General features: G+C 57.6%; 1 protein-coding gene across 1 annotated transcript in view; it reads left to right on the forward strand.

Moving 5' to 3' along the window:
- The window catches only part of SPSB1 (splA/ryanodine receptor domain and SOCS box containing 1), a 12,063-nt gene extending 1,723 nt beyond the window's left edge, over positions 1-10,340 (forward strand). Inside the window, exon 3 of the mRNA XM_019799085.2 lies at positions 8,358-10,340. Coding sequence (XP_019654644.1) covers positions 8,358-8,485 — 128 coding nt within the window. The 3' untranslated portion in view covers positions 8,486-10,340. The remainder of the gene's footprint in view (positions 1-8,357) is intronic.
- The last annotated feature ends 11,900 nt before the right edge of the window (positions 10,341-22,240 follow it).

Raw genomic sequence — 22,240 nt, forward strand, 5'->3', positions numbered from 1 at the left:
GATGGATGAGTGGATAGATGGATGGATGGATGGATGGATGGATGGATGGATGGATGCTCTTTGTTTCTGGTTGACCTCTTTCCAGTTTTGATCTGCAATTGACCAAATTCTAGCACAGTAGCCAGCATATTATTGAGCTAGGGTTTGCAGTCTTGGGGGTGTGAGGACCTCTTACATAAATGAAAGCCAATAGCCTCTCTTGCTCGTTAGACAGGATTAGGGTCTCTCTCTTCTGGTGCTGGAGGCTTCTGAGTTGGTTCCTTTAGACCATGGTTCCCTAGGAGGGGCTTGTTCAGCCGTGACATCAGGAAGCCTTTGGAGAAGAGCATGTGGATTAGAAACAGGCTGAATCAGCAGCAATTTCCACCTGCCCTTTGGGAAAGGGGGTGGCCTTTCTCAGACCACGTGTTAAAAAAGCCCCCATGTGGGGACACTGTCCTGGCTTAGGAGGTGGAGGACTCTGTGGCTTCGTGGCTGGGACCCCATGGTGGCAGGAGGTCTCAGGGTTCCAGAACTATCCATCCCCGTGCTTCCTTACTCTTTCTTGGTCCTTTCTACCATCTACAGACCCCACCACGGAAAGGGGGTGGGGCAGAAAGCTTTGACCGCCTAAGTGTAGACCATCCCTATGGGGCAGGTTTGGCCTCTCCCTCCCCAATAGGCCAGGTGAGAGGTCGGGGAAGCCCCTGATGGGGTCAGAAGCACAGAAGCTTACTCTGGTCTTGCAGCCTCCAAACCATCCTCTTCTCCCATGCCTCATCCCTGTTTCACGTTTGGAAGATACCAGAGAAAATATCCAGGGACACGAGGCAGAGGGAACTCTTAAACACTTCTCTTTGGAAGCCTCCACCACCCGTCCCCCCCCTTTCCCTCGTTCCTTGCCTCTGGCTTTGGCCTGGTGATGGCCATGACCTCACCTGTGCAGCCCAGTACCCTTAGGTCATGGGACTCGTGGCAGGGGTGGCCAGGTGTGCGTCCGGCAGGTAGCCTCCCCTGAGAAGTAAACTTAGACCCCGTCTCAGGAGCCCGCAGAGCAGGTGATGGTAGTAGAAAGTCCACAGCCAAATTTGCCTAGGCTGGGATGGGCAGGGATTGGGAGAACCAGGCACACCCTGCCCAGGACCCAGGATCTCAGGAGCCCTAACCCTGGCAGAGGAGTGACCACGGCCCCAGGTAGTTTCCTGCCCGTTCTGTGCAGACAGAGGAATTGCTGGGCTCCCTGCGTTGTCGCTAGTCACTGAGACTGCTGGTGTCACAAGAGCCACGCAGCCGCTATCCCCTCCAGGAACGGGTCCATCAGCGTTCACGGTTCACATAGCCAGCTCTCCTACAGAGCACAGTCCCCAGAGGGGCCACTAGCCTGTTCACCGTGGCAAGCCAGGGCACACTCAAGCAGAATTGTCCCTCTGCTGTGTCAGGGCAAGGCCCGGCAAAGGTTCTTCTGGAACAGTCTTGGAGGCCCGGACAGGCGCCTTGCAAATAATAGATGCCCGTCAGCTCTGCATCGGATGGGAGGGGGGAAGCATTTGTAATTTTTCTTGTGGGGAGAAATGGAAAGGGATTAAGGGGAGTGGGAACGTGTCGTAGAGAGTTGCATCTCTGAGCTGGGTCTTGGGTGGAGACTCCAAGTGCCAGGAGCCTTGAACCCACGTTGGATTCTCTTGATTAATAATGAGGACCCCTCCGTCCCCAGAAATGTCATGCTATAGCCCAAGCCGAGTCTGCCTCCCCGCTGGGCGGCAAAGACAGTTGCTGGGACGCAGCAAGGAGAGGATTTACTCGAGAGGCAGTCAGACACGGAGACAGGAGGGCAAGCCTCAAATCCTCCTCCCCGAAGGGAGAGTTGGGAAAATTGAAAGGCAAAAGGGAAAGGTCTGGGTAAAGAGTTGCACTGTTAGTCTGCGGCTGCAATCAGTTCCCATGAACTCTTCGGTTACTGGTTTCGATGCCAGGCAATACCCGGGCGCTCCCTTGCCGTCTCAACTTCTCCAGTCCAGGTCAGACTGAAATGGGCCCCATTCTGCACAGCCAGTTGGCTTTGGAGGGTCCATATAGGAAAACCCATGAGGGTGACACAGTGTCCTCAGCCCGGTGCATGTGCGGAGAGTGGGATGTAAACGCCAGCCTCAACCTGCTTACCCACACCTCGGTTCTGTACTGAGAGCACCACATGCCCTAGAAGGATCGCTCTGGCTGCTGTGTAGAAATGAACGGTGGGGATGAGAGTGGCTGCTGGGAGGCCAGAGAGGAGCCCTGACAGTTGTCCAGGGGAGAGGTGACCTGACCCGGGCTTGGGCCAGGGTGGGGGATGTAAGTTTGAGACGCACACTCCACACATCTAGGTGGCTCTGCAGGTCTGGGGATAAGATCAGTGGGGTTGCCACCGATGGCTGACCCCCTGGGTGAGATCACCTAGGGAGGGAGGGGACAGAGCTGAGGCTGAGCGCTGGGGCGTGTCCATGTTTTGGGGTCAGGTGGATGAAGGGAAGAAGAGGCAGAGTGGCCGTGGGCTTTGGGGGGAGAGTCGTGGCCTGGACAACAAATGAAGAGAGGACTTCCAGAAGGACAAGGCGATGCCAGGTCAAGCACGGTGAGGGCTGAGAGTTGTCCATCAGCTTTGGCAACAAGGCTGTCACTGGTGACCTTGACAGAAGTCGTCAGGGTTGGGTAGGGTCAGAAGCCTGACAGAGCAGTGGGTTTACAGAGGAACAGAAGGGTGGTGTGTTCGATTCCTGGGCTGCTGGAACAGATGACAGAAGCTGGGTGCTTAAAACAGAGTGCATTCTCTCACCGTCCCAGAGGCCAGATGTCCAAAATCGGCGTGCGCCATCAGGGTTGGTTCCTCCTGAGGGCTCTGAGGGGAATCCTGCCCAGGCCTCCCTCCTGGCTCCTGCTGGTGGCCGGCAGTTCTAGCTTGTGGTACGTTACCCTGTCTCTGCCTCCATCACCACATGGCCACCTGTGTCTGTCCTCATCTGATTGGGACACCAGCCATTGGATTCAGGGCCCACCCTCCAGCATGACCTCATCTTAAGTAATTGCATCTGCAAAGATGCTATTTCCAAGAGGGCCACGTTCTGAGGATCCAGGCGGTTCTGAATTTAGACGGGGGGACATAACCCCCCCCTCGTTATAGATGTGGAGACAGCGACTCTAAACCATTCCCACGAGACCCCCAAGCCAGCCCTTGAGGGGAAGGTGAGACGGCAGTCAGATGGGGTACCCATTGACTGAGGTCGAAGGGCGCCTAAGTCTTCTGCCCAGAAGGGTTTGTCTTACCTTCCAAGGTAGCTGAGGAAGGGGGAATGTCCGGGCAAGACCAGGTTCATGGTCCACCCGGGGAGCAGTGTGACAGGCAGAAAGTCTGGCCAGGGCTGGCTAGAGACATCGTCGGCGCCACAGCCTTGGAGGCGGTCTGACCTGTGAGCCCTCCCTGGGCTGTCTGGGAAGTCGTCTGCGCCCTCCTCCCCCCCCACCCAGCCCACCCCAGCCACCAGGTCCTGACCTCAGCAGGGAGCAGCGGTTTGCAGAGCTGCTCAGCCCAAGTCGCTGAGCGCGGCGCTCCCCGGGTGCTACCGTGCTCACCACAGGGAGCAGTTTGCTCCCCTGCCCCCTTCCCCGGTGCACTGGGCAGCCCCTCCCCAGTGAGCCCCTGCCCCCCGTGCAGAGCAGAGCGTGATCAGTGTGTTCCTGCGTGACCCTCCCCCCCCACCGTCCAGCCAGCTCTGACCACAGGCCACTTGCTCTGACTCCTCAGGCCTTGAGACCTTCTGGGGCTGAAGCTGCAGCTGGAGGGGCTGTGGTGTCACCTTCCTCTTTCCCAGGGTGAAGGGGTGGAGATGGCTGTGGTGGGGGGAGACAGGGCCCAGTGTGGCCCCCAGGCCTGCCTGCTCCCGCCCTGGAGATGCAGAAAGAAAAAACCTACTTGCAAGCTGCAGACTGGCCGTCACAGAAGGGAGAGTCCCTGCCCCATAGGTCCTCCCTGCCCCCCCCCCCCCCTTGTGCTCTCGTCTTTTCCTTCTGTCCCCCCTGCCCCCCCCCCCGCTTGTGACTGCGTCTCCCACAAAGCAAGGCTTTTCTCTGCATCCCTCCATTTTCACATTCTCCCTTTTTCGGCTCCCAGAACAATTTGGTGAGGTTTTTCCTGATTGTGGGATAGGAAAGGGCTCAGCTGTTTTCCTCAGGAGACCTTCGACGTGATGACCCCTCCTGGTGTCCCCCTGGCCTCCCTGGATGCCCTCCCAGGGCACCTCACCGGGTGGCTCCTACCTGCACCTCCGTTCCAGCTGGACTCCAAGGAAGCGTCTAGTCAGGGACACTAATCACCCCAACCTGCAAGGGCTTCCTTCCGGGGAGAGAGAGGCCACTTAGGAGGGAAGGGGTCATTCTAGACCCCCATCCCCCAAAAGGCTGTCATATGAAGACAACAGGCTCTCAGAGTCGGGGGGACAGGGAGCCAGAGGTTCAGCGGGTGTCAGCAGGTTGCCGAGGACAAGGGGTCAGTGTTTCCTTTTGCTTCTTTTTTGTAAGAATCTCTTAATGTCAAGGGGAAATGCACACGTATCCTGATGGTCCTCCAAAATGGCTCTCTTCCGCCCAGGACTTTCTAGAATCCATTTCATAGAGCATTTTCACTGTAAGCTACTTGCAGGAGTAAGCGTGAGGCCAGTCTCAGGACCCGTGTGGGCGGTGGGTGGGAATGGGAATGTGGCTGATCAGGGGCGTTTATGACGTGAGACATCTGTCCTTGACCTCACAGACCCAATTGCCTTCGCTGAGCCCGTCAACTAGCACAGCATCAGGCTCTGGAGGCGTGAGTTGGGTTGTAGTCTGTCTGAGAAGTGCGGGACAGCCAAGGTGGCGAGCTGGGCCGTGCATGGTGAGACAGGCCACCAGGCAATCGCTCCTCCTAGAAATGTGGAAGTCAGTGCAGAGACCCATGCAGTCCCGCATCCCTCGGCTCCCATGAATAGCACCTGATTCACGTGCCAATTTCTGTGCTGGACTCCATGTCTTTCCCCCCCATCTCCCATTTGTATAAACTATGTAAAGTTTAGGACGAGCCCCCCAGCTTCCTGGAGGCAGGCCTAGCGGCCGACGCTCCTCTCATGAGTCATCAAATCCACTTTGGCCTCCCCTGTTTGGGAACTTCTTCGGCGGAACTTCAGTGGGGACCTGGCTTTGTGGATGGAGCTGGATACAGAGCCTTCAGGTGCCTGTCCAAAGCGTTGAGGTGGGGAGGCCTCCTTGGGTTCTGTTAGTGACTAATGGAAATCAGGACAGACATCTTCCGTGGCCCGGTGCCCACGTCCAGTTCCGTGGCCAGTGCACTCTTGGTCTCTGCCCAGCCTTTGGAAAGCAGGCAGACCACAACCCTGTGCATCATCAGTTGCCCCCTACAAGATCCAGGGAGAGCATGACCTATTTGTGTCTTTGCGGCCCCCAAGAACAGACCCATCCACGGGAGGCTCGCGTGACTGGTCGTATCTTCGGCTCATGGTGCATCACTGCATCTGCTGGCTGCCGCTTCTGCAGCTCGTCCTGGCCCATCTGGGATGTCTGAAGGACACGTTTGGGTTCCCACCCACTCCCTAACTGGATTATTCCGTGTGGCCCAAAGATGGTCAGACAGAGGAAACTCCCCCCCCCCTTACACAGCTGCTTTCAGCGGGGGTGGAAGGAGGTAGCCACAGGTCCTCGTCCCTTGGGGTAAACTGCAGGGGGCTTCCTCCTCGTGTTGGCATAGAAAGCCAGACTATGGAATTGGCTGCCCCCGGGTGTATATCCATGTTCTAGCCCCATCTGTAGATTGCAGGGGGGCCACAGTCCCCTTCAGGCACAGAATTCGTTCTCCGTGAGCTGCTGCCGGTGCTGTGATGTTAATTTCAGGTCGGCTGTCACCCAAAATAAGGGGGTTGGAGTGGCAGAGGGCACAGGGCTCTGCCATTTAGAAACATTTCTTAGTGAGGGTCCCCATGGGATGCCTGGGAAACCATTAAGCTAAGAGGGTATGATGGGAACGCCCTCGTAACCTTCCCTCTGCAGCCCTGCATGGCACTCTGGCCACATTCAATGACTCTTGGTACTTTCTCAAGTGTCCCCAGCCACCAGGGGAAGCCCCTCTGCCTCCCCGTGGGGCCGAGCCACATTCTGGAGGGAGAAGGGGCTGGCCCAGTGTGGCAGATGGAGAGAGCTCCTGAGTGGAGGAGAGGAAGGGCCGCCGAAATCCCCCACTTGATCCACTGAAGGGCCATCAGCGTGTCCAGGCCAAGAGCCACTGGGAGGCATTTCTGGCCTTCAGGATCTCAGCGGGAGGAGACTGAAGCATCTGGTCCGGATTCCTTGTCTTACAGAGGGGGAAACTGAGGCCCAGGCAGAGGGAGGGGCCTGCTCGAGGTCAGGCTGCTGTGCAGGGAGGAAGTGAGGAGCCAGATGTGGGGCCGCGCATGCAGGGCACTTTACAATGAGGGAGACCCAAGGCTCTGTGGGCTTGCAGGCGGGAGAAACCCGTCCCTGCTCACCAGGAGTCCGGAATGCTTGGCCCCCAAAGGGCGGAAGGTCATTTAGCTCATCCTCCTGCCTCCAGGCAGGGCTCCCCTTCATCATCCTGCGCTGTCCAGGAACGGCCCCGTTTCAAAGCTTTTCATGAAAAACATCCACCATTTCGGTTCCCTTTCCCGTCTCTCTGTGGCTAACTGCCCACGGGAGATGAATAGCAGTTGCTTGCCGCCTTTTCAAGCCAGGAACTTAGTAAACGTGTTACCAAGCCTGAGATTTATTCTTCTAATAACAGCTCTGTTGAGATGTAATTCACAGGCCGCTAGTTCCGCATTTAAAGCGCATGACGGCTGTGCTGCCGTCACCACGATCGGTTTTAGGACACTTTCATGCTCCCCAAAGAAACCTGCACTCCTCAGCAGTCTCCCCCCCTCCCACGCCTCCAGCTGTAGCATTTGCGCATCAATAATTGAGGTTTTTTAATGTTATTTTTAATATTCGGAGACACACTTTGATCCACTTCTCATTGGGGGAATGGGGTCTCGAGGGAAATGCTGGGGTTGGTTTTTTCCTGTTTTTTGGTCACAGGAGAGTCTCCATGTCAAAGGGAGATCCTGGCCGAAGCCACAGATGTGCTCCCTTCAGCTCCTTGCAGACCCGTGGCGCCGTGGGGTGGCCCCGAGCAGCTCCGGGCGTGCTCACCGGCACCTTGCTTCTGGGAAGACAGCCAGGAAGAGTCAGTTGTGGGGAGGCTGGGAGGGCGAGGCCCACTCCGCCCGCCGGCCTCCAGGGCCTGGCAGGGTCTATCTGAGACTCGGGCTGCATGGAGCCTCCCTTGGGGGAAGACAGGTCCGCGCCGTCTGGGGACATAAGGACAGAAGCGTTCTTGCAGGCTGCGGCTGGAAGTCCCTCTCACAACCAGGTGTCCGAGGCAGCCTCGCCTTGAGCCCTGGCCTCTGTTTCCCTGGCTGTGAGATGCTCTGGCAGTGACTGGGGCAGCCTCGAGGGTCCCGGCCACGGAGGCTGGGCTGGCATTTCCACTTTCCCTTGTCTGGTCCCCTCAGCTTCGCTCTGTCAGGTGGGAAGAAGCCCAAGGACCTAGGCTTTCTCTAGACACTATGCCTTCAGGCCACGGGGTGGCTGGGCCTGCCTCCTACAGAGTGTGTCTCTGGACCAGCATTTCTTCCATCTTCATTGGCGGCACGGTTTGGTGGCTAAGGATGTGGTTGCTGAGCCCGGGCTGCCTGGATTCGGACCCTAGCGTGTAACTTTGACCCATCATGCCCTGTCGGCTTTAGCACCCTCACCAGTGAGGGGGGGATGGCTGCAGGACCCACGAGCACTGGGCTAATGGAGATTCCCTTCCTGAATGCCGGCATGGGGCCTGGAGCTGGGGCCTGTGCTGCGGCGGGCTGGCTTCCACGCGCCCGGTCAGACACGCGGTGAAGGCTTGTGCGGTGGGTGAGAGCAGGGACGGCCTGGGTTCGGATCCAGCTCCTTCTTCTTCCAGCACTGTGACCGTGGGCAAGGTATTTGGACTCTCCGTCCCTCAGTGTCCTCATCTGTAAAATGCGGATGATAATAAGGATGCCTCCCTGGGATTAAGTCCCTCAGAACAAACCATAAGGAACTGTTAAATGAGTTTGCGTCTCCGGAGGGCTCACAGAGGTGCCCGGCCCAGAGCGGGTTCTCTGCTGGGTATTCACAGTTGACTTAAAATGTCAGGTTGCCTCACTACTGATTGTGTGTTGACATGACAATACATTATAATTCCGCTACGACGGCTGTTGTTAGCATTGTCCGTTCTCGAGCCGTCCCGAGCTGTGCTAACCTGTCCTCGCTCTCCCCTCTGCCCCCAGCCGAGCCCCTGCCGCTCATGGATCTCTGCCGCCGCTCCGTGCGCCTGGCCCTGGGGAAGGAGCGTCTGGCTGACATCCACACGTTGCCGCTGCCGGCCTCCCTCAAGGCCTACCTCCTCTACCAGTGACTTCACCCCTGCATCACCAGCTCGCCAGCCACCTGGTGCCACCTCACCGGCCTGTCGCCGCGCCCTGCGCCTCAGACTGGCATCCGGCCTCGGGGGGAAGTCCCTGCTCTTCCTCCCCGTCCTCCCCGCTGCCCCTGCCGGCCTCTGACCGCGCGACACAGGCTCCTCCGTTCCACGTCCCGACATTGGCAGAAGCCCCCTGCATGCCGCGTCCCAGTCTCTCTTTGGAAAAAAGACATGGAGAACAGACTCCCGGGAAGCCCTATACTGAGCTCCGATCCGCCCTCGGGGTGGCGTGGGGATCCCCCCAACCTGCCAGGTCCCGGGAGGTGGTGTCCCGGCACCAAGAGCAGACCCCAGGGGCACTAAGAGGTGCTCGGATGAGGGCTGGTGCTGAGGCCAGTGGGGCCCCGCCACAGCAGCCAACACTCAGGGCGTCAGAAACTCATCACGGACACCGAGGCAGAAGCCAAGATGGGACCTTCCACAGGCACGTGGGCGCCCAGCATCAGCCCCGGCTGTCAGCCCCCCCGGTACCCTGTATTTATTCTTTTAACAATAACAAAAGCCATTTATTTATTCCATGTAGAAAGGAAACCTCGTTTTATCCCCCGCTCTCTGGAGCGTTCTGTGGCTTGGCTTCCACCTGCCCCTCCCGTTGGGCTGTGGCTGTGGTGTGTCCTCACGTGAGCACAAGGAGGTCTCTTTGTGGGTCCCTACACCTGCCGTTTCCAGGGGACTCTGCTCTGGGTTCCTGAGCACAGGCAATATGAGAGTCTTGGGGGACCCACCTGCAAGGGCTACGGCGTTCCCCGTGTCTCCAGGCAGGAGACGTACATCTATCTTTGCACGTGGTTTTCCTTCTTTAGTCTCCTGTGGGGGGTTTGCTTTTGCTTTTGCTTTCCTAGCTGAGATCTCCCATGTGCATCCTCAGAAGCTCTGGCTTCCCAGAGCCTCAACTAAGAAGGGAGGACGAGTAGGTCTCCAGCCCCAGGGAAGCCAGGGGCGCGGCGGGGTGGGGAGACCAGAGTGAGGTCGTGCCCCTCGGAAGCCAGCGCAGGCCTCCACTTAGTGCCGTCGTCCGGGCTCTGAGCCCAGGGGGAGCAGCCTCAGCTCATCATGACCCCCCAGAGCCACACAAGGAGCAGGGTGGGGTGGGGCGGGGTGGCCGGCAGAAGAGGGCCCCTCGCGCCCTGCCGCAGCCCCCCCACGTAGCAGACCCCAGCCCCTGCCGCCGCACTCACCACTTCTTTGATCTTGAAGTCAACTCGCTTAGAATCTGACTTCTGTTCATTTCTGTACAGGTACAATAGATGACTTTATTTGTTTAAATGTTTAATATATATACGTATATATTTGTCTGTAAGAATGATGTTTTAAACAGCTGCTGTAGGGTACCTTTAAAAAAAAAGTCTTCCAGTGGGGTATATTTTTTAAAGCACAAAATTGGTGCCAAGTCTGGGTGAGGAATGTAAATTACCCCCTTATTATTTTGAGTTTTTTTCCAAGGAGGGGGGAGAAACCTTACCTGTAAGACTTTTAATGACTTCTCCTCACTCCTGTTTCAGGGTGGGTCATGTTCTCATGAATGTTGCACACGAGAGAGTTTTACTTACACAGATCCCAGCCTTACCGCCTTGACCCAGCGTTCTCCCACCGACGCTGGATGGATGGATTGTGGGCTCTTGCTCGTCTCTCTGCACCTCTGTCCCTGGCTTCCCAAACCTCAGCCCCACCCTTCTTTCCTCTCCCCCCAGAACCTTGTGACCTGTACAGTTTTGAAACTCCTGTTCTATTTTATGATGGTTAATAATAGTCAGTAACCTAATAAAGGAAAGTTTATTAAAATACAAAACCTCTTTGAGTCCCTCTCTGTGCCTTGGGGGGAAGGGGTGTGGCCAAGCCCTCCCTGGGTCCAGTTTTCAATAGATAATGCGGTGCTCCCCTGGGAGCCCGTGGCAGCTTGTGGGAGGCCAGCCAGAGCCCTAGTGAGGAGGAGAATCCTAGAGAGAGGAGATCCGAGAATGTCCCCATCGCTTTTCAGAAGTTTGTGAGTCTGCAGCCCAGACTAAGACTTTCTGAGCCCAATAGAAAGGATTCCACACATCGGTGAAAGGCTTCGGCTCATCGGTGTCCTACAGCTTCAGTTGACCTTCGGCTTTTTAGGGGCAGGGGAGAAGCCCATTGGAGCACACTCGGAGTCCAGGCTCTGCACACACCGTGGAAGGAGCTGGTCCTTCACTCACCTCCGTGTTCCCAGTGCCAAGTGTGCAGTGATGCGGGTGAGCCTTCCCGGGGAACACATTCTGCCCGCTGCTGTGGGCAGGGTCCCCCCCATCCCCTAGCAGAGGAGACAGGAAAATCAGGCTTATTCAGAGGAACGGTGAGTGATACGTGACTAGTCAAGACATTTACTAGATACGATCACATGTCATGACTAGTTCCCAAAGAATCGGCAAGAATGCAGTTCAGCTCCCTGTGGGCCCATCAGGATCTCATGGTGCTGTGAAAAGTGCCCTGGTCTCAGGGCCCAAGACCCCTCGGACCAAAGTCCCGTGTCCCTTGCTCTGCCCACCTCCTGGCCAGCTTTCCTCAGGCTACCTGCTCTGACATCCCATGGGAGGTATGGGCTAAAATGAACGTTTTCTCAGAGGCCTGCCTGACATGAACCGAATCAACGTTTCTGGGGCCAGGCCAGGGATCTGCAGTATTCTTGAACTCCCCGGGTGACCTTGCCTAAGAGAGTTTGGAGACCACTGTTTGCGACTGTGTCAGCTCTTTTTCCGGACAAGTTGCTGAGGAAAGGGAAATTCTTTCAGTGTGTTGGTGGGTTGGCCCAGCGACGAGCACAGGGACTCCTGAGTCAGACCTGGGTTCACATATTGGCTCTGACCCCTCCCTCTCTGTGTGCTCTGGGATGAGCCTCCATCAAATGGCAATCTTCACAGTGCCCATCTCGTGGGAGGGCAGCAAAGGTGAAATGAGGCTTTAAAACAGGGCCCGGCATACGAGCAAGTGTGCAAACAAATGCTTTAAAAGCTCATGCACTTCTGTTCTGGAAAACAGCCGCTCCGGTCCTGGAATTGGTCTTTGAGAATGGTCCAAACAAACTAACTTCCCGATAAACGTTCTCTCTTCTTGGGTAAAGTCTCCAAAGATCAAAGTGGGTAGGGGGGAAAAGGGAGCCCTGGATGCCTTCCCCAGATGCGTTGGGAGGAAAGGGGTGGCCTGAAATTATTTTTCGTTTGGAGTTNTCAGGCGGGGGGTGGGGGGGCGGTGTGGAAACCAAAGGAAAATAAGGCCCTTTGTACTGCCCGGACACTTCTCGGGGAGCGTGCTTTCGCACTGAAGGGAGTAGTCTTAATAAAACCATCTTGCAGACCGGCCCATGTGGCCGTAATTAATACGCTGCCATGGAGCAGGTAGCCCGCCTGGGGCTTGGCCATAGATGGGAAGAGCCCTCCCTCCTTCTCCTGCACCAGGCTTCCCTCCCACCCTTCCTCCCGCGCCTCCTCGGCGGCGAGATGAGGAATGTGGACTTTACTGAACCATAAAGTATGCCGGGGGAGCTGGGGAGGGGGCCGAAGACAGAGCAATTAGTTCATGCTCCAACCCAGACACCCAAACATGGTTGGAGTCCAGCTGCAAGGGATATTTGAAATAAACGAGCTGCCCGGGGCCAGGAGTTTGCTGTGTTTTCTGTACGGGGCCATGGCAACCAGGGAGGAAATCATGAGCTAGGGATTGGGCTCTAGAATCAACAAATGATGTCCTGGCCTAGCAAGCCTGGAGGAAGCCGCTCATGGCTCTCTGAGGGCTTCTTAGGGCTCAGCCGCTGGCAGGCGGGCTGGCCTTACGGTCCTCCTGGTGCGCTCAGCGCAGTCCTGCCCCAGCCTCGGACCTCCGTATCCTCTGCGGGGCTCTGATCTTTCTCTGTTTCTCTTTGGGTTTTTCTCTTCTTTTCTTTCTTTCTTTTCTTCTTTTTTCTTCTTTCTTTCTTCCTTCCTTCTTTTTTCTTTCTTTCTTTCTTTTTTTTTTTTTTTTTTTTAAGAAAACCAAAAGCTAACACTTCTTTGGAACCTTTCTTCCTGGCCCAGAGCACAGCTGCTGCTGCCGGTCTGATAATGATTTTGCTGAGCAGAGGAAATGTTCCTGGTGGAAAAGCTGGGGCCAAGGGCAGCTGGCTAGATGGAAGGTGGCATTGACTTACCCTGGGCCTGTCTTCCCACCCGACCCAGCTGCAGCCCCTTCAGGGTCTCCTTTGTAGGCAGGAAAGGCAAGGGCCTCGTTTATCCCTCCCCTGACTCTGATGAGGGTGGGCCTTACAGCCGCCCCTGAGATTGTATCTTATAGAAGCACACGGAGAGCAGGAGCTGCCATGGGGACCCTAGGCTGAAGCTCATAGGTACCTCCTGCGTCGGAGTCACTAGGGCACGTTGGGGACAAAGCAAAATCCCAGAAACTTCGATGCAGTAGGTGGAGCCCAGGAACCTGCTTCGTGCAACACTGGAGGGGGGCCTGCTGCATGGCCCTGGGGTGGACGCAGAGTTGGACCCATGCAGACCCCTGGCCTTTTCCCATTCCCTTCGGAGGCTCCTGGGGGCCGTGACTCAGACAAGCCTGGAGATTCCCTGGAAATCAGCTCTCGCTACCCTGCGTTTCAGAGCTCATGGCAATGTTCTGCGGAGCGGGGGCTGCACCCCCAGCACCTTCCCCGGGCCAGGAAGCGCTTGTCTTAGAAGAGTGAGCCAGGCAGTCTGAGAAAAATACCAGAGTGGGGGCGCCTGGGCTGTTCATTCGGTGAAGCGTCTGTCTTCAGCTCAGGTCACAATCTCAGGGTCCTGGGATCCAGCCCCGTGTTGGGCTCCCTGCTCAGCGAGGAGTCTGCTTCTCCCACTCCCTCTGCCCCTCCCCTCACTTGTGCTCCCTCTCTGCGTGTCTCAAATAAAAAAATAAAAAATAAAAATACCAGAGTGGAGTCAGGAAACCTCAGCCTTGGAATCGTCCCCTGAGCCTCAGTTTCCCCAAGGAAATGAGTGCTGGGAAACTGACCCCGCAGCTTGGTGCCACCATGCAGGTCCTGAAGCCACGGCGCTGTCTGGCAGGGCTTCCACCGGGAGGGGCCCCGGATAGTCCCACGACCTCAGCACCACCCAGGACCATGTCCCTCCCCCGCCGTGTCTCCCCTCTTTATGGCGTGAGGACCAGACGAGCCATTCTCTGTTCCACCTGTACCCCAGATCCCACCTTTTGATAGACTTTTCAACCAAAGCACTTTGAAAAGTTCCTTCCCACTGATCCTGTTAAAGCCACCGTCGGGGTTGTGATAACCACAGGGAGAACAAACTTTAGCCGAACAGCAAAGAACTTCACCCCGGAGCTGGTCTGTGGGACCCCGGAGAGCGTCCGGGCTCCGGAGCCAGGACAGCCTGGGGGTCCGCCCAGCTCCCCAGCCCACCCAGGACCGTAATTTCCAGCAAGGATCTCAGGAGCCTTGCTGTGCCCATCTGTGACAAGGCAGCCCCACTGGCCTCCCCGGGGCCTCTGAGACACTAGAAGCCTACCGAGGGGCTCACTGAGGCACTCGGTGCAGGCCCTCCTACCTCACCCTTTTCTGACCGGCTTTTTAAAAAATCGCGGTCAAACTCAAATAACATCACATTCACCATTAGCACGTTCACGATGTCGGACAACCACCCCTCCATCTGCTTCCAGAACATTTTTATCCCCCCAGGGGAGACGCTGTGTCCGTTGGCAGTCCCTCTCCACTCCCCCCACCCCATCCCCTGGCAGCCGCCCATCTGCCCTTGGACTGTGGATTCACAGGTCGTGCTCTGTTCACATCGGGGCGTCATACGCCATGTGACCTTCCATGACCCTCTTCTCTCACTTCCGATTGGGTTTCCAAGGGGGTGTTCCTGACACCCACCCCCGTGGCTTCCCTTTGCCTTGCTTCCCTCGTTTGTAAAACGGAGAGAGATGTCCTCCCTGAGGTTACCGTGAAGATTCAGGGAGCCGTGTCCGGGAAGAGCTTAGATCGCAGCCTGGCCCAGAGTGAGCGGTCAGGGACAGCAGCTAGTGGGACACCTTCCACACCGCCCAGGGCTCCCCCAGACCCTTGTGTGCTCAGGGTTCGGTGAACAAGCCTTTCCCAGGAAGGCGTCTTGCAGGGAAATGGCCTGGGCCCCGGCGCCTCTGTCCCGCTGCATGGAAAGGAGGTCAGTGTTCTAAAACCCAGCCTCATCATCAGGGAGGCAGAGTAGGGAGCAGGGAAGAGCTATGTGGACTCGCTCCGGCTCTCTGACCCCCAGTTTCCACATTGCATGGGGTTCCTGTGGCTGCTTAATAAAACACCAGGCGCGGGGTGGCTTCAAACAACACACATTTATTTTCTTCTAGTTCTGGGGCTCGGAAACCCAAAATCAAGGTGTGGACAGAGCCATCCTCCCTCCAGAGGCTCTAGAGCGAGAATCCTTCCTGCCCCTTCCAGCTTCTGGTGGCCCCAGGCGGTCCTTGGCTTGCGATCACGTCACTCCAACCTCTGCGTCTGTGGTCCCTTCTGTGTCTCTGTGTCTGTCCTGTAAGGACGCTCACCATTGGGTTTAGGGCCTGCCCAGGACGAAATCCTCTTGAGATCCTTAACTCAATGGCATCTGCGAAGACCCTTTATTCAAATAAGGTCATACTCACAAGTTCTGGGGTTAGGATGTGGACTATATCTTTCCGAGGCCCATCGTCCGACCCTCTACACAAGTCTTTAGAACAGGGCTCATAGGGGCGCCTGGCCAGCTCAGTCGGTGGGGTGTGTGACTCTTGATCTGGGGATTGTGGGTTCGAGCCCCGTGGTGGGTGTAGAGATTACATAAAAAATAAAAAGTCTTAAAAAAAAAAAAAAAGAACAGGGTTCATAAGAGTATATGCTGTTAGACTGACCATGAGGATGTAGGAAATGAGTGTGGAGAACATACCCCAGTGCCCAGCCCGGGGTGGGCGCTGGCCACAAGGGAAGGCTTGCCCATGTCATTAGCTAGCCCAGCATTTCCCTTCTGCCCCCGCCTCTCATGGCCAGTCCCACCAGGGCAGATCTGCTCTAGGACTGGTGGCCGTTCTTCCATGGGGTGGGCACCCAGGCTGCACACGGAAGCCGCGGGGCCAGGCTCAGGCCAGGGTGTGAGGAGAACGTGAAACTGGTCAGTGGCTGGAGCTCTTGGGCGCTCCCTGGGTCTCCCTCTGGCCAGCCACAGTGAGGGGTGCCGGGGCGAGGAAGAGGCGGGCAGTGCTCAGAGGTCATCAGGGACAGAGGCTGAGCCCCAAGGTAGGATGGAGTTGCAGTGCCATCTCCCTCCATCTCTCTTTTGGACTGAGGGTGCTAGCTTGCGTCCTGCAGCCTCTCCAGCCGGGCCAGCTCCGAATTGATCGTACAAGGAAATGGAATGTGAACCCCAGGCTATTTAAAGAGCGAGAGGGACTGGAGGCACGGCTGGGGCCCCGGCCAAGCAGGGTGCTTCAGGTCGGCGGGCTCCTCTTTGCACATGGTTTGATTTACTGGAGGGCCGCGAGCAACTCCAGCTTCAGACAGAGAACTATTTGAAGCAGCTGCCAGATGTTGTGTCTGAGCTGGGTTTTTACAGCTTGCTTACTGGTTAGCAGCCTGCCTCCCGCCGGAGTTCAGCTTGCCCCAGCGGGTTCAGGGCCCTGGCAGCGGCCCACGGGCCTTTGCAGAGCGGCGCGGCCACTCCCTCCCGCGCAGCCCGAGCCCGTTCTCCCTCGAGCGGAGCCAGGGTAGGACCCTGATTTCCCAAGCATCAGGCCTTCCTGGGGTAACAGTGAGGCCCCGAGTTTGGGGTATCTTGCCAGCACCCTGAGCTTGTGGAATGTTCCGTCTGATGTTTACTTCTGGGCCCTCCGGGAGAGAGGCAGGGTCTAAAACAGACCTTGAGACTTCGAGAACGGCTTTGCAATGAGGCATCCTCTGGAGCAGGCCCTCCAAGCCAGGGCTGTTCCCCACGGACCTCTCCCTTTCTCGCCTGATCTTCCGTCCTGGTCCCACCCACTGATTTCACTGTGGCCGCTTGAGGCCAGCCTTTTTCAATGGAGCATGGAAGGACACGGGGGACCAGGGTTGGGACCACAGTTCATCCAGGGGGTTCTGGAAGGTTCTCAAGCCTCTGGAAATTCGAATGAATCAGGGACGTTCCAAGGAGGCACCAGTAGGACCAACCTTTGGATCCAGGCCAGTGTCAGGTCAGAGGCCAGCCCTGCCAGTTGCAATGGGATGTGCCCAACATGACACCGTTGGGGTTCGCAGGGCTCAGGGCGGGGGCGGGGGGTGCTCCTCAGCCCCTCCCCCCATCGAGGAGGCCTGTGGCGGGAGGCACATGATTCAAGTGTTCACTTCCTGAGGCCACTTGGAATGACTTCTCAGAAGTTTGCTCTGGAGCAGAGCGGTGACAAGGGAAGGGGCGGGGCAGGTGAGGAGCCGGGAGGGAGGGAGGCTGTGTGATTAATCTTGTTGCATGTGAAACACACTCGTGTCCGTCCAGGAACCCCGAACGCCGCCAAAGTGGACAGAGTGTTCAGTCCCCAACTGAAAGCGCCAGAAATGTTTTGTCCACTGGGCAGGAAAACATCCTTTGCTAACCCGCTGGATTTGGCTCTGCCTCCAAGGAGCCGCCTCCGGGGGCTGAGCCGGGAGGAGCCGGGCCTGAGGCTGCGGCCCAGAAGGAACGGCGTGCAGGCCCCGGGACCCTGCCTCCCGGGGAGCAAGGGGACGCCTCCAGCCGGCCTTTCCCAGCCTCCAACGGAGCCCAACTCCTCCCTGCCACCCAGCCCCAGCCCCTGCGCCCCTTCTCACCTCTGAGCACTCCAGAGAACCGGAAAGAGCAAAGATCACAGGCTGGGAGCCCTCACCCCTGAACCAGAAATGGTGGTGGAATTTAGGAAGGTCCCCGGCCGGCCCGCTGCAGGGTGAAGCCGGCAGTCATCTGCAGAAGGGCCGACAGACCCAGGCGAAGGGACAGGAGGGCTGGGGTTTGAACTTCAGAATACCGGTCACTGATCTGTGACTCTGGATATCACCTTGGGGAGGCTTGATTTCCCCTTCTGTCAAGTGGGAATAACGATACCTTCCAGCCAGGCTCCTGGTGTTGCAAAGGCTGAATGAGGACTGGGTATGGGGCCAACGCCTCCAAAGATGGCAAAGGCCACACATGCCCAAGGTCCTGTAACATCCGCATAGGAGGAAGTGGGAAAGAGAAGCATCTTGGATATGCCTGCCCCTCCAAGGGAACACCCCTCCCTCTGGTCCCATGGCTTCTCCTCGGGCATCCTGCAGCCATCCCTGGAAGCTGGGGGCCTCCTCTGGGGATTGCCCACCCTTAGCTTCCTGGAAAGATGAGCTGGGGATGAGCTGGGGCCGTAGACCAGCCCAGACGCACCGTGGGAAGACAGGCTCTTTAGGGCATCCTGGCCACCTGTGAGGGAGACAAGCAACCTTTTCCTCCAGGAGGGCCTGTGGGAATGAAGAGAAGAGGGACCACAGTCCCTGTTGTCTCATTTGTCCGTGTCTTGACCCCCTGTCTGTGCCAGACACATGGAAACGCCAGGGATTCAGACTCAGAAAAGCAGGCTTCTGGGGTGCCTGAGGGGCTCAGTCAGTTGAGCGACCCACCCTTGATTTCAGCTCAGGTCATGATCTCGGGGTCCTAAGATCAAGTCCCACACCGGGCTCCAAGCTCAGTGTGGAGTCTGCTTGAGATCATTACCTTCTCCCTCTGTCCCTCCCCCTGCTGGGGCTCCTCTCTCTCTCTCTCTCTAAAATAAATGAATAAATAGGGACACCTGGGTGGCTCAGTTGCTTAAGTGTCGGCCTTCAGTTCAGGCCATGATCCCAGGGTCCTGGGATCGAGCCCCGCATCTGGCTCCCTGTTCAGTGGGGAGTCTGCCTCTCTCTCTGCCTCTCACCCTGCTCACGCTCTCTCTCTCTCTCTTAAATAAATAAAATCTTTCAAAAAAAATAAATGAATAAATAAACCTTAAAAGAAAAAAGAAAAGCAGGCTTCTGAGCAAGGAGCACGGTGGACGGGCATGGAGCAGCAGGGGCGGAAAAGAGGGTTCCAGGTGATGCAGGCGAGGCCTGGACGGACCCCACCGGGAGATCAGGGTAGGGATGCCTGACCAGGGTTTTGAAAGAAAAGTAGGAGTTTTCCAGCGGAGGGGAGGGAATTGAGCCCATTTGTGTTGGTTCCTCTGTGAAATGGGGCTGGGGATAGGACCTGCTCATTGAGTGGCTCTTTATAAGGCGCTAGAAACAGTGTCTGGCACATAGTGAGAACCCTTGAGGGACTGGGTGGATATAGTCATAGTGACAATAGGACCGTCTGACCTCACAGCCTCAGCGCCTCCCCCAGGCTGCCCCATGAGGGAGCCTTAAACCCAGAACTTCGAGTACGTGACTCGTGTATTCTGCTCACATCCAGAAGTTCTTTCATCTCTAGGCAGCTCCTGGTCTAGGCTGTGGCTCTGATTGCCCTGGGGCTCCGTCCTTGAAACCCACCAGCAGTCCCTGAGCTGGAGAAGGGTCTGAGCTGGTCCCTGGGGCTCCTAGAGCCCCGCTCTCTGGTGTCTACTCCTCGCCCACCGTGCATGGTGGTGGGTCCCTCAGGCACTCCACGGTGTCAGCTGGTCAGCCTGGTGACATTGCGGCCAGGCCTAGAGGCCTGCTGGGGCATGCACAGAACCCTAGCGCATCGCGGGAAATCGAGGCTGCCTTCCTCCACAGTCATTCCTGGGCAGGAGCCCCGCAGGAACTGGGGCCTCTTCCTCCTGGGGACAGTAGATTCAAAAGACTCGGGGTAAAAGATCTGGGCTCCAGCTGCAGCTCTGAGACTCATTAGTGGTCCTGGGAGAAGGAAACCACCTCCGTGAGCCTCCATGGCCACCCTCCAAAGTGGGCACGATCGTAATGTCTACCTCGAGTCAACACCCCAGCCCTGAGAACTCTCCACGTCCCAGCCGAAGCACCCACCGTGCGGACGTTCATGTGAGCTAGGCCCTCGGCGGCCCTCCGTGGGGGGCACCGCCGTGACCTCAGTTGCTCAGACCCCCCGCCCCCCGACACACAGGGTCACACAGCTGAAGTGGGGAAGTTGGAACTCAAAGCCACTCGCTGGCACCACACCTCGGACTCTGACACCCTGCTGTGTGGCCGTCTTCAGGTGGTTGCAGGCTTTGCAGAACTTGGTTCTCAATCATGCAGTGGGCCCTGGGTGTGGCCCCTGGGGACAGGGTGGCCCCGGCCCAGACGTTCTTCTGCCACAGGTACGGGGCGGGGGTGGGGGGGCAAGCACCGTGTCTGACTCCCTCCTTGATCCCGGCGCATAGGAGCCGCTCTATAGACACGTGTGGGCTGAACAAAGAAGAGGCTGGGCCAGAGGCTCAGCTCTTGAAGGTCGGGGTGCCCACTAAGTTCAAAGGGTGAGTGGGAGAAACAGTGTGCTTTCTGAAGCTGAAGGAAAAGGAGGACGGGCCTCTCTGACTAGAAAGGCTCCAGGCGCAGGAAGAGGCCTTGATGCCAAATGGCTGGGGTCTTTGGAGCGACGCAGGAGAGCAAACATGTACTTTTCCCCAGAGCCAGGGTGGGAGTGGGAGGGTGGGACATGCTTGGGACGCAGCAGATGGCAGGAGAAGCTCCCTTGCTTTCTGCCCCCACTCAAAGGACCCCACACGCAGGGTTTACCTGGTGTGTGCTCTGTCGGTACCTGGCCCTCTGTTCACACGAGAAGCCAGGTGTCCACAGAGCGAACACGGCTCCCCGAACACCGGGCACGCTCCGTCCCAGGCAAGCCTGCAAGGGACCCACTAGCTCCCCCATTTCTCAGAAGCAGAAACTGAGGCTCAGAGGGGTACTGGGATCGTGCACTGGGGCAGAGCTGGGTCCCTGCCTTTTTCGTCCGCACTGGAGCTCTCTCCCACCCAGGTCTGGGCCCCTCCAGCTCAGCCCCACCGTGTCCACATCAGAGCCTCAACCACAGCTGCCTTGCCCCTTCGAAAGGGCTGGGTCAAGGCCACTCTTGCTGCCTTCCCTTCCCTTTTCCAGGAACTGACATTTCTGTTCGGAGCTTAGGCATAGATCCCCACGATGATAACAGAGAGGGGAGCTCCCCAGGCAGCCTCATGGCCAGGCTCCACGGGTGAAGGGAAAAGTGGTTACAACTGAGCTAAAGACACATGGACCTGGCGAAGCTTTCACCTCCTAAGCTCTCTCTGCCCCTGATCCACATAGTCCTCGTCCTGAGATGGAGATTCCATGTTCATCCCCATTTTACAGATGAGGACACTGAGGCCGGGGCAGCTAGGTGCGCCATCCGGAGGGGACTGGTAGGTTCAGGCCATGTCCACCGGGCTCACACGCACCCTCTGCTCAGCTCCCAGACGCTGCCTCTGGGAACCTCCCAGGACCCCCAAGGACTGAGGGAGGGGTTGAGGCTTTACCGCCCACAGATGCAGCTGTAAGGACCCTTGCCTGGGTGGTGGTGGGGGGAGTGCCAAGGCTTCTCCAAGGTGGGGGCATCTGAGATGGGTTTCCCTAGGTGGGGACCAGGGAAGCACCTTCCGGAACAGAGCAAGCAGCCCGAAGAGAGGCTCCGAGGCAAAGCAGGCCCCTGGGGAGGGTGGACATCATCACTGGGCAGGAGGGTACACACAGACAGGACCAGGCTTGGGACTGGCAAGCGATGAGGCCGGGCTGCCGCTTCCCACAGAGGCAGAGTCGGTGGCCCTTTAACCGAGGTCGTGATAGGATCAGATCATGTGAGTCCCCAGCACTGAACTCCAGGATGTGAGGCTGTGTTTTCGTGTCGTCTCCCCCATGCCTGTCTGGAGACCTCCTGAACACAAGACCTGAGTCACTGCCTGGCACCTTGTAAGCGCCCAGGACATATCTGGATGGATTGAGCCCAGGAACCAACGAAGTGGTAAACAGGTGAGCGCGAGTGAGCGAGGTGGCCAGCCTGGCATCAGCACACGTGTCCCCTACATCAGTCACCCAGGGCTTGGCTCCCCGTGAAGGCAGATAACTGGGGGACCAGCACTGGCCTCTGGGCTGAGGCCAGAAGCCCCAGCGGCGGGCGGGGGGGGGGGCCTGGGTGTTTGGTGGCCCTGGGGAGGCTGACAGACAGAGTCCCAGCTGTCCCAGAAAGCCTGTCCTGAGCAAGACGGCTTCTCCTTCATCCCTGCCTGCCAGCCAGCTCCTCGGGGGCACTCCGGAGACCCCGCAGCCTCCCCGTGTGTATCTCTGCGGAGGGGCATCAGCAGAGCCTGCTGGCTCCCCCGAGGCCACATCAAGGCTTGTTTGCTCTGAAAACATCCCAGGGTCCAAAACCAATGTGGACAGTTGACCTAGCCGGTTACCTTGGTTTGCCCGGCCCAGTGTCAGTTCCTCGCTTATTTTTATGAGCTGTTTAATCTGCACACTGTCTTCTGTTCTCAATAAATGGGGCTGAGCATTCCAGGATGGCCTCGAATGATAACACCAGCTGTCTAGACGGAGGCCAGCTCACTGACACTATCATAAATAAAAATAGCTTTGTGTTCCAGTCTCTCACCAGAGCCCAGGGAGGGGCTAGCAGACTCCCTGAGGGCTGGCTGGGACAGAGCTCACCCGCTCCCTGCCCCCAGTCCCCAGCCCCATTCCCAGGGGGTCCAGCGAGCCTATGCCGCCTGTGGGAGGGAGAAAGGAGGCCCACCGGGGCCCTG

Source organism: Ailuropoda melanoleuca, chromosome 11, assembly GCF_002007445.2.
Source record: "Ailuropoda melanoleuca isolate Jingjing chromosome 11, ASM200744v2, whole genome shotgun sequence".
NCBI lineage: Eukaryota > Metazoa > Chordata > Mammalia > Carnivora > Ursidae > Ailuropoda > Ailuropoda melanoleuca.